The sequence below is a fragment of the Eublepharis macularius genome, chromosome 5 (assembly GCF_028583425.1).
Source record: "Eublepharis macularius isolate TG4126 chromosome 5, MPM_Emac_v1.0, whole genome shotgun sequence".
Classification (NCBI taxonomy): Eukaryota; Metazoa; Chordata; class Lepidosauria; order Squamata; family Eublepharidae; genus Eublepharis; species Eublepharis macularius.
This window is the reverse complement of record NC_072794.1, coordinates 120,453,269-120,464,130: the sequence shown is the minus strand read 5'-3', so window position 1 is coordinate 120,464,130 and position 10,862 is coordinate 120,453,269. Positions and strand designations below refer to the sequence as shown.

Genomic DNA, 10,862 nt, shown 5'->3' with positions numbered 1-10,862 from the left:
CAAAGCTGCACCTCAAGACTCACTCCCTAACTGTGCCACTTTGAAGGCTGAACCAACTTTCATCTTGTCTTTGTTCTTCTTGTCCCTTCTTGTTTCTCAGAGATTGTGTTCTCATCCTCTCCAGTGTGGGCATGCATGTCTCATTTTCTGCTGGCGGAAGAGGGTGTGATTTTCATTGACCCCCCCCCCCTCCGCAGATCTTCACATAACCCACAGAACAATTTCTCCCCCCTCCCCTCTGTTTGCAGGATACATCACAGTGTAGGTGAAGCCTTTTGAACAGCCAGCATCAGCATTTAAATGCAAAGTATTAAGTAAGGGAAAAGCCTTATGTGGCTTTAGAAAACCAACATTGATATGAAAAGAGATTTCTTCTTTACTTTTGTATTTCCTTAGTGTGGGTGCAACAAAGCAAAACCAATTTGCTCTCCCTCTGCTGTTTTAAACATGATATAGTTCTTTACTCTTAAATGTACATCCATTGCTTCGCGGGTGAAAGGATCGGCGGTTTTATGTCTCAGGCACTGCTCACTGTCTAGCAGGTATGATGATTTATACTGTAAATGGGTGTGCCTTGTCTGAAGAGATCATTGAATCATTCCTTTTATCACTGCTACACCCATAGGAACTTATTTCCTCAGGTGAGGCTGTGTTTAAAGACGGTGAGTGCAAGACAGCTCTCAGACGACAATTCACGTTGGTCCCTGTAAATGAGAGGAGAAAAAATCTAGCTCCAGAGAAGGTAGGTTAGGCAATGTGCAGTGGGGAAATCAGAGATGGACATCACCCCCCTTTGCCACAGCATCTTTGGCAACAGATTTCTTATTATCTTCTTCATGTGCTTCTAGCTGGCTATCAATTCACAGTTGTGGGGATGTGGTTATGTAAATGGAGTGCCTCTTTTTTGATACACTACATAATATTGAAGGTTTGCAAGTCTCTAAAGAGCTAAGGAAATGTTATCCAGAATGAAGTAAGCAAATAAAAAAGAGGGCAAGCTAGTGAGGACAAGAGATACAGCACATATATTTTTAAAAACTGCCTATAGTTTATATATCTACATTATATGCCTAAGAGTTATGTGTATGCCATGTATTTACAGCTTGATTTATAAAATGCGGCTCCAAAGATAACATAATCAGGTTCTCCAGAGTTTGAGTAGAACTGTTGTACTTTTCTATCCCCCATGGAGGGAACAGAATAAAGAAACCAAAGGATAGTTGTTCAGTGCCTTGGAGAGCGTCTTTATGAGTAGATAAATTTTACAAAAAAGATAGCAACCAGGCACAAAGGTAAACTCAGATCAAGCTATGAATCCTGAAGCAATAGAGCTTTTGGGTCTAGTCTTTCTTTTTTACAAACAGGACTGTCAGTGAGAATTAGCCTCAAGGTTCTTTTGCACAGGAAGGATGCATATAGACTTGTGGGAGCCATTCAATCTGCACTGTGCCATGAGTCTGCATGACAGTGAAGTTATGTCAAGAGTAAAAATGCATCACAGGTAGATTTGATCATGGTGTGATATCGTTATTTTGGCATCTGCAGTATCAGCATCTAGTTGTCCCATCACTGACCACTCCTGAGGGAGGTGCTGCTAATGCAGAGGGAGGGAGGTGCTAATGCAGAACTCCACTTGTATTCTAACTCATCAGGAACCATTCCTGCCACAGTAGATTTTCCCACTCACTTCAGGAAAAAAGGGCAGCTTTGTGCACCTGGCCCCATTCCTTTGCAGCCCTTTGTGCACACTGAGCTGTATCCTGCTCTGAAGGTAAGGAGAGACCTTCTGGCTCTCCAAGAGGTCAGTGTGCATCTTATCCCTTCCATTTGCTTCATAATGTGGAATCACGAGCAAAATGAAATAAGATAATTGCAAATCTGGGGCTGAGGGAGGGGTTAAAGGCTTGGCTTGTCCTTTTCCTCTTCATCATTTATGTACCTTTTTAATCTTTATCTCAGGTGGATCTTTAGTCTTGTGGATACTTGTTATCATGTGGATAATTCTTTTTATTCTAGGTAAGTAGTCCTATTCCTTGGCATGCTCCCCCAAAAGCCTTTGCAGCTCAGTTGTTGGTGGCAATATACAATGTTTTAGATGCTGCTTATGTTTAGAGGGTTAATTCTATAATACAAAAATTCTTAAACATCTCCATTTGAGCCTGGTTTAAATTATGCTCCTTCTGCCAAGATCACTCACTGGAAATACTTGGCAGTAAGAAACAACTGTGACAGCCACAGCTTTAGCATCTGCCAGATTTAGTCAAAAGATGCTGCCGTGTTACCTCCTCTACCCTCACAGAAATATCAATACTTAACATTTATATAGGACTTTAAAGTGCTTTGCATACTATTGCAGTAATCATTACAACAACCTGGTAGGGCAGATTACTTCTATTTTGCCATATTGTGGTTGTGCTGAGACTGAAAGCGACTGGCTTGCCAAAGCCTCTTGGTTTCTTGGCAGCTGAGATTTTAAAACAAGGATTGGCTGGTTTGTAACATAGGCTAGTGTGGAGTATCTTTATTGTGTCAGATTCACTGGTTGTAATTGTCAGTTCTGTACCTTTGAACAACATGCATCTGTTGCATCCTTTTATCAAAAAATGTGAACATTTCATTGAAGAAATAAAGGCTCATTCCTTCAGTGGTAGTGTTCCTCAGTTTGCCAAACAATGCAATGGCCACTCTGTTACTAGCATGAGTCACTCAAAAAAGAAGTTTTCTTATCCACTTGATTTGTAGTACATATATGTTTCATCTTGAATCACTGTGGTCAAAGTAACTAGGATTTATGTTGCCTTGAGGAATAGTGCCCTTTATATCCCCTTTTGCCCCAGTGAATGGTATTTTTAAATTACAATTCTTGTTTTGCTCAAGCTTCCTCAGACCTCCTGGCTGCACAGCGTACCTGCTCAGATGGGGCTTGTTACCCACCTGTGGGAGATCTGCTCGTAGGCAGAATCCATCACTTGAAAGCCTCCTCCACTTGTGGACTTGTCCAGCCTGAAACTTACTGCACTCCATATGGGGAGGTATGTATGACCCAAAGTATCTTCCTTCCTTCCTTTAGGAAAAGGGCATGTTTAACATTGGTGAGAGTTGCTTCGTATTTGCTTCATATTTGTTTGTGATAATATTAGATGGAGTGTCTATAAAATTAAGATTTTAGGAGGCATAACGGATGATCTCAATTTAATGATAGTACATCCAAGGGCCTCAGCAGTACATATTAAAAATGACTCAAAATGGTTTCTACAAAAAGTCATGCATCAGCATTCCTATCTTGTCCAAATATGGTGTGTCTATTTACATAGAAGTATCAAGAGTTTTTTCCTGACCTGGATGGCCCAGGCCATCCTGGGCCATCTCGTCAGATCTCAGAAGCTAAGCAGCGCCTGTCCTGGTTAGTACTTGGATGGGAGACCACCAAGGAAGACCAGGGTTGCTGCACAAAGGTACTCAATGGCAAACTAGCTCTGTTTATCTCTTGACTTGAAAACCCTATGAAGTTACCATAGGTCTGCTAGGACTTAATGGCACTTTCCATCATGACCATCAGAGTTTTATCAGGTTGTGTTCTCCAATATTTTTAAATGCATGAAATAAAATGTTATTTCCTTTTATGAAATCAAGTCACAGGGTACCATGAGTTCAAAGAAACAAAAAACATACTGCATGGGCTAATGGTTACTTGTTTCAACAAGTGGTAATGCTCCATGTCCTTTCTATGTTTCAGTCGGTACCCTACATTTTTAAGCATCTAGGAGATGTTGAACTTCATGTTAGTTGTATTTCTGCTTCTTTCTTCTTTGCCCTTGACCTGCTGATGCCAATACGGAATAATGTTTTCATTTATATCCTCAGAAATTTCTTGAATGGAAGTCACACATATTAGGGTTGTACAAGTGGAGGCCCCTCAAGGACTTCTGGGGCGGGGGGGCTTCTCATTTCCTCCTTCCCCATCATGTCCTGTCTGCCTTCCCTGCACTGCTCCTTTCTCCGGTTTGCATACTTATGCAGGCAGTCCTTTTCACAAAATCTTGCTGCTTGGATTTTGTGTGTGTGTGGGCGTGTGTGTGGTGAATTAATTAATACATTTAAGCTCAGCTTGATGAGTCAGTGCAGTGAATTGAAAGTGAGACCTTTTTCATTTGTTCCCCACAATCCGGCTAGTGCATAATTTTAATGATGCCATGTATCACGTTCCTAGGATTGTGCCAAACAGCTGAAAGTTTTAAAGTCCATTTTTTGCAACCTCTGCTTGCAAACCTTTGCTTGCTTTCTCTCTTGTTCTTTCCTCACACTCTGCCCTGCTGGCCAATGTGTACTGTCTGAGTCTAGTGCCAATCAGAAGTGTCCCAAAGTGTGATCTTTTGCAATCCTGGTAAATTTCTTGCTGATGGAAACACTCCAGTCCTGAGCCTCTTGTCTGTGCTCCTTGTTTTGGCTGTGATTCCCTCTAACCTTTATACTTTGTACACCCCTCTGTGACAGCATGTAGCCCAGGAGTGGCAAAGTCCAGACCATATCCATTATAGCAATTTATACAAAATGACTATTAATCCTATTGAGTAGTTTGGAGAAAGTTGCCCTCTGTTGCTTAAAGACAAATTCACATCAGAATCTATATTGATATCCGTATATGTATTGCCTTGGGGCAAAAACAAGTGACCAAAGTTGCATTCCTAAAGACACTGCCCTAGGAGTAATCCACATTGAATAAAATGGGACTGACTTCTGAGTAGAGCAGTTTAGGATTGCTTTCTTATGCTGTGTGACTTTTTTCTGGCAGGGCTCCTCTGCTTCTAACAACTTTGTGACTGGCTGGAATTAAATAGGTGAACTTACAAAACTGCCTTCTGCTAGAGTCAGATGGTTAACCTACATAGCTCAGAATTGTCTCATCTCACAGGCAGTGGCTCTCCCAGTCTTAGACAAAGAAAGGTCTTTCTCTCCACATTACACCGTAAACCTTTTTGCTGGGGAGACCAGGGACCTGCTTCATACTCTGCTACTGCGCCATAACACTTCCCTTACCAAAGAAAACTTTTCCTAATACAGTGATATAGTCATAGGGGCATGCTGGCTATCTGGATTTCTGTTTGTTAAGCCACTGTTAAAGATTTAGGGGGCCTGCCAGAAAAAAAAAGAGGGACAGCTGTAGAGGCAATTTGATTTATTGAACTGACAGATCATATTATCTGTTCTGTTTAGCTGTCTCATCTTCCATGGCATAATGTCACACCTATACACTGTTGCCTACCTTTAAAATAGAGGTAGAAGCATTATACTGTTACAGAAAGAAGGCCCTTTGACCCTCTTGATGTTTTGTGAAAAAGTCAAGAAGGCAGCAATTCCCATCTTACTCTGAGGTATCCCTCAGAGTTCCAACTTTTTATCATGAGGCAAGTAATCTTGGAGGATTATCTGTAAACTCACCAGTCTAACTTTCTCCATATTTCTCTTCTCAAGGAAGAGTCTGTGGCTATTAAGATCTTGTTTACCATAGGACAAGGACAAGGACTCTCCTCATTGCCTTCCCTGGAAGCAAGGAAAGTATTAGTGCATGATAAACACACAGAGCGAGAAAATGCTTTTATCATCTGAGATATGGCAGGATAAGAAAACTGTCTGTATCATCAGCAAGCCTGGGAAAGAAGCCTCGGCTTGTAACTCTGGGTCTAAGTGTACTTCTGCTGCTATTCTAGTCATGCTTACTAGGAAGTAGAATTGCCATCCTCCAGGTGGGAGCTGGAGATCTCCTGAAATTACAACTGATCTCCAGATGACAGAGATCAGTTCCTTTGGATAAAATGGCTGATTTGGAGGGTGGACTTGCATTATACCCTGCTAAGTCCCCGTCCCCCCGCCCTTTCAAACCCTGTCCTCAACAGGATCCATCCACAAATCTCCAGGAATTTCCCTACTCAGAGTTGGCAACCCTACAAGACACTGGCAAACAAGCTTAGGATTAGGTTCTAAATCATACAAAAATACAGAGCAAATGAGAGATAATTTTATCAAGGCAGACAGGAGTGTGTTTTGACTGCTAAACAAGCTGGTCACACCTGCCCTTCTGGAATCTGGATTGGGATACTCAATTCATCACGAGGAAACTACTATTATTCAGGGAAGATGATTGCTTTCTTCAGCCTAGGGGAAGTGTGGGATGCTATGGTCAGCCTAGTCAGGATTACTGAACATTTTCTACCTTCCTCTCTCTGATAGTGGCAGATCCTCCTCATGCCCTTATGAAACTGGAAGATGCCAAACGATTTGCGTTCTACCTGTTTGCACACATAGGCTTTTTAAAATCTTAAGATTGCCTTCTAGTTGCAAGAGCTAAAATACTGCAGTAAAGTGATTTTTTTGGCCCATATTTTCTGCTCAAGGTTGATACACATGTTGCAAACCCAGGTGAAAGTGATGTGAAATGGCTTCCACATTTTTGAAAGTCTTGTGTACAATAATGCCTTCTTAGGGGAGGGCTCTGGCTCATTGGCAGAGCTTCAGCTTTCCACACAGAAGGACCCAGGTTCAATCCCCAGTATCTCCAGTTAAAATGATCAGGTAAAGGTGATATGGAAGAGCTCTGCCTAAAACTCTGGAGAGCTGCTGCTAGCCTGAGTCAACAATACTAATCTTGATGCACCAAGAGAATTATACTAATAGACTCAGAATAAGGCCGCTTCATGTGTGTCTCCATCAATCCAGTGCAGCCACTGTTTACCCTGCTGTGTCACTGGAGAGCATTTTTGAGGGCTTAAAAATGGTTAATTTCCATTGTGCTATAGCACAATCGTGTTATAACAATCTACTGCTATGATCTACCAGTACCTCTGAAACCCCAGCTTTCAATGAAAAAGTAAGAGCCATGGAGATCAGCAACCAAAAGGACTAGAGACTTTTTAAAAAAGCAAAGCTGGGAATTTACAGGAATTGAAAGCCCTCCAAAAGCTGCCTGATAGCACTGGGGTCGGTGGTGAGGGAAAATGGCTGCTAATGGAAGAAAGCGCAAACAACACTCATACGTAAATGCTCTGTTGTTAGCGAGAATGCATCTGTGTTCATGATAGTGATGACAGAAAAGCAAAGCATCATGGGTATGTAGCCTACTGTTGATGTGAAGAACAACCATCAAATGCTAACAGGTAGAGGCACAGAGTGGCACCTTATGGAAGCCATTTTTAGTGATTTTGGGGAATGTAATGCTTGAGTCAGTTATGAGTAGATCTGAGCCTTTTTAATCCTAGGAACAAAATCAGTTTCAAATTCAGTCCATAGCTAAAGTTGCTGACTCTGGCGTGAGAGATTACTGGAGATTGGGGGACAGTGTTGGGGGAAGGCAGAATTGGGGGGGGGATGTTTCTTCCATAGGAGAAACAGAAGTCCTAGCATTCACCCTCTGTGGCCAATGAGAACCTTACACAAGATGCTAAACATGAGGTGGATGGGGTTTCTCAGCACATGGGTGCAACAGGAAAGGTTTTGTTGGTCCCTGCATTCCACCTTGCATGCTTTTGCAGATAGAAAAGGAAGGCAAGGGGAAGGGCTGTTTCTCTTACTGTTTATTCCACATATCTGCCCAGAAGACTCATGCCTCCAGCTGTAAGACAAACCACTCACCTCCACAGCCCTTTTCTATCTGCAAAAGCATGCTGGATGGAAAGCACGGAATGATGAAGCCTCTCTTGCTTCCACACACATGCTTGGGAACCCATCCCCCCATTTTGTGGGGGAAGCCTCACATTTAGCATCTCATGTAATCAGAGTCTAGTCCACCCTCTGAAGCTGCCTGTTCATCCTGGGCAGTGGATTTGTCATATGGATCATTCCATTGAAATACGGATAATGTAGTTGTGGCAAGATGCCTTGGAAAGGGGCGTCTCTAGAGTTTGAAGAAGTGCTGCCAGCAAGCCATTTGGAAGGCAATCATTGCAGACTGGAAGTGATATTATCATGGAAGGTACATGGCACACATCACAATTCCATGGCTCTTTCCTGGAATCATCAGGGGGAAGTTGGGGCTCAACAGGCAAGCCAGGGGAAGCCAGGGCTGCTGTGAAACTGGGCTTGGAGAAGCTGGTAGTTTGGAGATCAATTTTCATTCTAGAACTCCAGGCCCACTTTGAGGTTTGGCAACCATACCCATGATAGACCTATAGGCAGTGGCACATCATATTTATATGAGTGCATAATAATGCACTGATTAAACAAAAATCGCCTCTGTGTAAACAAGTGGGAAGCAAACAGCAGAGATGATGGCATACTCAAAAGCACAGAATTGGAGATTTCCTGTATCTAGGGTTGCCAGCTCCAAGTTGGGAAATTCCTTGAGATCTTGAGGGTGAAACCTGGAGAAACCTGGAGAAAGTGGGACTTGGGGAGGGAAAGGACCTTGGTGTGGCATAATTCCATAGAGTTCACCCCCAAAGTAGCCATTTTCTCCAGGTAAACTGATCTCTGTGGCCTGGAGACCAGTTGTAATTCCGGGAGATCTCCAGCCACTACCTGGAGGCTGGCAACCCTACCTGTATCTGCAGCTAATCTTTTAAGTGGTAGACCCTTCTATTTGGACACTCCTTTCTTGCATCAGTTTTGACAGGGATATGTTTTAACATGTACAATGAAAATACTTCCCTGCTTTTTCTGGGCTTTCTGTTTATTTCATCCACCAAGGCTGTGCTCTGCTGCAGAAACCCATAATGAGCTTTTTTGGAATTCAAAGATAAAAAATGGTTTCCCATATGACACACAACCATTATAGTTCCTCATAGAATTCTAGTAAGGGTAGCTAAGAAATGCATTGTGGTTTCCTTTTGTTGTTTTAGTAGATTTCTACAGTTTTTCTTAGGAAGGGAAGCAAGTACTGAGTGAAGGTCTCAAGTTTACAAAAAGAAAAGTGAGTCAGAGAGGTTGTTTTGTCAGGTTCATGACATATGATGCTTTAAACTATTATAGCATCTGTGAAAGACTGCACTTGAAAGCAGGTTTTCTAAGAGTCTCTCTATACAAGACATCTTACACAGGCATGCTCAAGTGACTTCCTTTCTGTGTGGTCTTATAGTCAAGTGTACTCTGTCTCCCTAGCAATGCATGTGTATCCACAATGGGACAGCAAGTGTAAGATCTTTCACTTGAGCATCTCTGTGTAAGATGTCATGTAGAGAGACTCTAAGTGGAACACAATCAGAGAGCTGGGAGGGAAAGAGTTAACTATTGCCTGGAATAGAGGGCTTGAGAGACAGACTGCTCTCTCCTCTCTGATTAGTACGTTTAGAACCAGTCTGAAGTGAGTCAGTTGGTTTCTGGCAGGATTGTTCAGTGTGTGTGAGTGAGTCTGACAGGGAAGGTCAGTCAGGTTGCCTTTGGTGTGAGGAAAGAGGACTCTGTTGCCTTAACTGTATCATTACTGTCCTGAGGAAGAATTCTATTTAAGAATTCAAAGTATGTTATCATAAGCTGAAGCCTTCTTTACAAAGACATGAGAGAACTGAGAGTGTGTTTTTGGCAAGAGTGATTGGGTAGTGGGTTGTGACTCCCTTTTGAGCCAAAAGAAGAAGAGTTTTATCTTCAGAGGAGAGGAAGATTAATTCCTGCCCAGTTTCTAAAGGGGGTTTGGCTCTGAGGAGGACCCCGGATCTATTGTGAAGGGAAAACAGTTTTAAACGAACTCCAGGAAACCTGAACTGTCATGGGGAACTTTGTGGAGAAACTTTGTTGCCGTAACTAAAGTATTAAGTAAAAACCTCTAGCTGCTAAGAATAGAAGAAACTGAGCTTCAAGGAAACTATTTTGCTTGTTACTCAAAGTGTATTCTGTACCACCAACAAAATTTTACTTCAGCACTTTCATTCTCTGACTACATGTATTCAATCCCTGCCGGTTACACAAAATTGTTTTTTTTTTTAATGATATATAGTCTCTAGTGCCATTTCCTACAAAAAGGAAGAGGGCTTCTGCTTTCCCCAAGTTTCTGGACCAGGCTAAAAAGCCAAAATTATATCTGCCAGTCAGGGTGGGACAAACAGACTTTCAAACCCTCAAATATTAACACACTACTTGGAGCTGCTCAGTTAAAGCAGGCAAACTGAATTTTGGTGGGAAAATCTGCCTCACAGTGGGGGGAGTGACAGGGGAGCCATCATAGCATCTTACTAGTTCTTTAAAATCTGTTAAGTCCATTGAAATGAAAGGATCTTTAAAAGCTGCATTTTGGCATTGTAGTGTTGATTCAGATCTCAAATATGGTTTATTGGATCATGTTTTGAAATTAGATAGAGGAAGCCTAATTTCTAATAGTTCCTCATTCATAAAGTTCAGATGTGAACTCTGGCAAGTCCGGTCTAACCTTTCTTGTAGAGTGATCCTTCAGACCCTGGAGGAATGGTGGGATACAAAAGAGATTGACATTCTTTCATAGACAGAAAGGATGACCATAGGGAATACTTAATCAAACAGAATAGGGTCTGAAGCAAATAGAAAGAGAAAAACAGCAGCAACTTGTATGTGAAAATGAAATTGGGATGGTGAGGTTTGCAAACAATGCAGTTCTTCTGGTATTCAAAAGATAATGTTTTGCTGAATTTTGCTGGCTTACTTTTTCTTCACTTTTTCTTCAATAGAGATTGTATCTGACATAGCAGGTGGAAAAGTAGTGTTGACTTCAGTTGTAAGTTGGTGTGAAATAGATCAAATGATCAGTATAAGGATTCTTCCTCAATACTGAGGAATAAGGACAACAAAGCTAAATGGGGATTCAATCTGGCTGTTTATTTCTAGACCCACAACCTCTGAATCACAGCATAATGCCTGATACACTAGTATATCAATTTTTCTCCTCTCAAAGCCCATGTTATTGT

At 41.9% G+C, this 10,862-nt stretch overlaps 1 protein-coding gene across 2 annotated transcripts in view; it reads left to right on the top strand.

Annotated features, from left to right (window-relative positions):
* Positions 1 to 637: 637 nt before the first annotated feature.
* Positions 638 to 10,862, top strand: part of LAMB3 (laminin subunit beta 3) — a 71,812-nt gene continuing 61,587 nt past the window's right edge. The window contains exons 1-3 of one of the 2 annotated variants that reach the window (XM_054980975.1): positions 638 to 742; positions 1,960 to 2,016; positions 2,878 to 3,032. In XM_054980975.1, the coding sequence (XP_054836950.1) occupies positions 1,992 to 2,016; positions 2,878 to 3,032 (180 nt within the window). In that variant the 5' untranslated portion in view covers positions 638 to 742; positions 1,960 to 1,991. Of the gene's footprint in view, positions 743 to 1,750; positions 1,772 to 1,959; positions 2,017 to 2,877; positions 3,033 to 10,862 lie in introns of those variants that run through there. The other variant, XM_054980976.1, reaches the window with a different exon arrangement.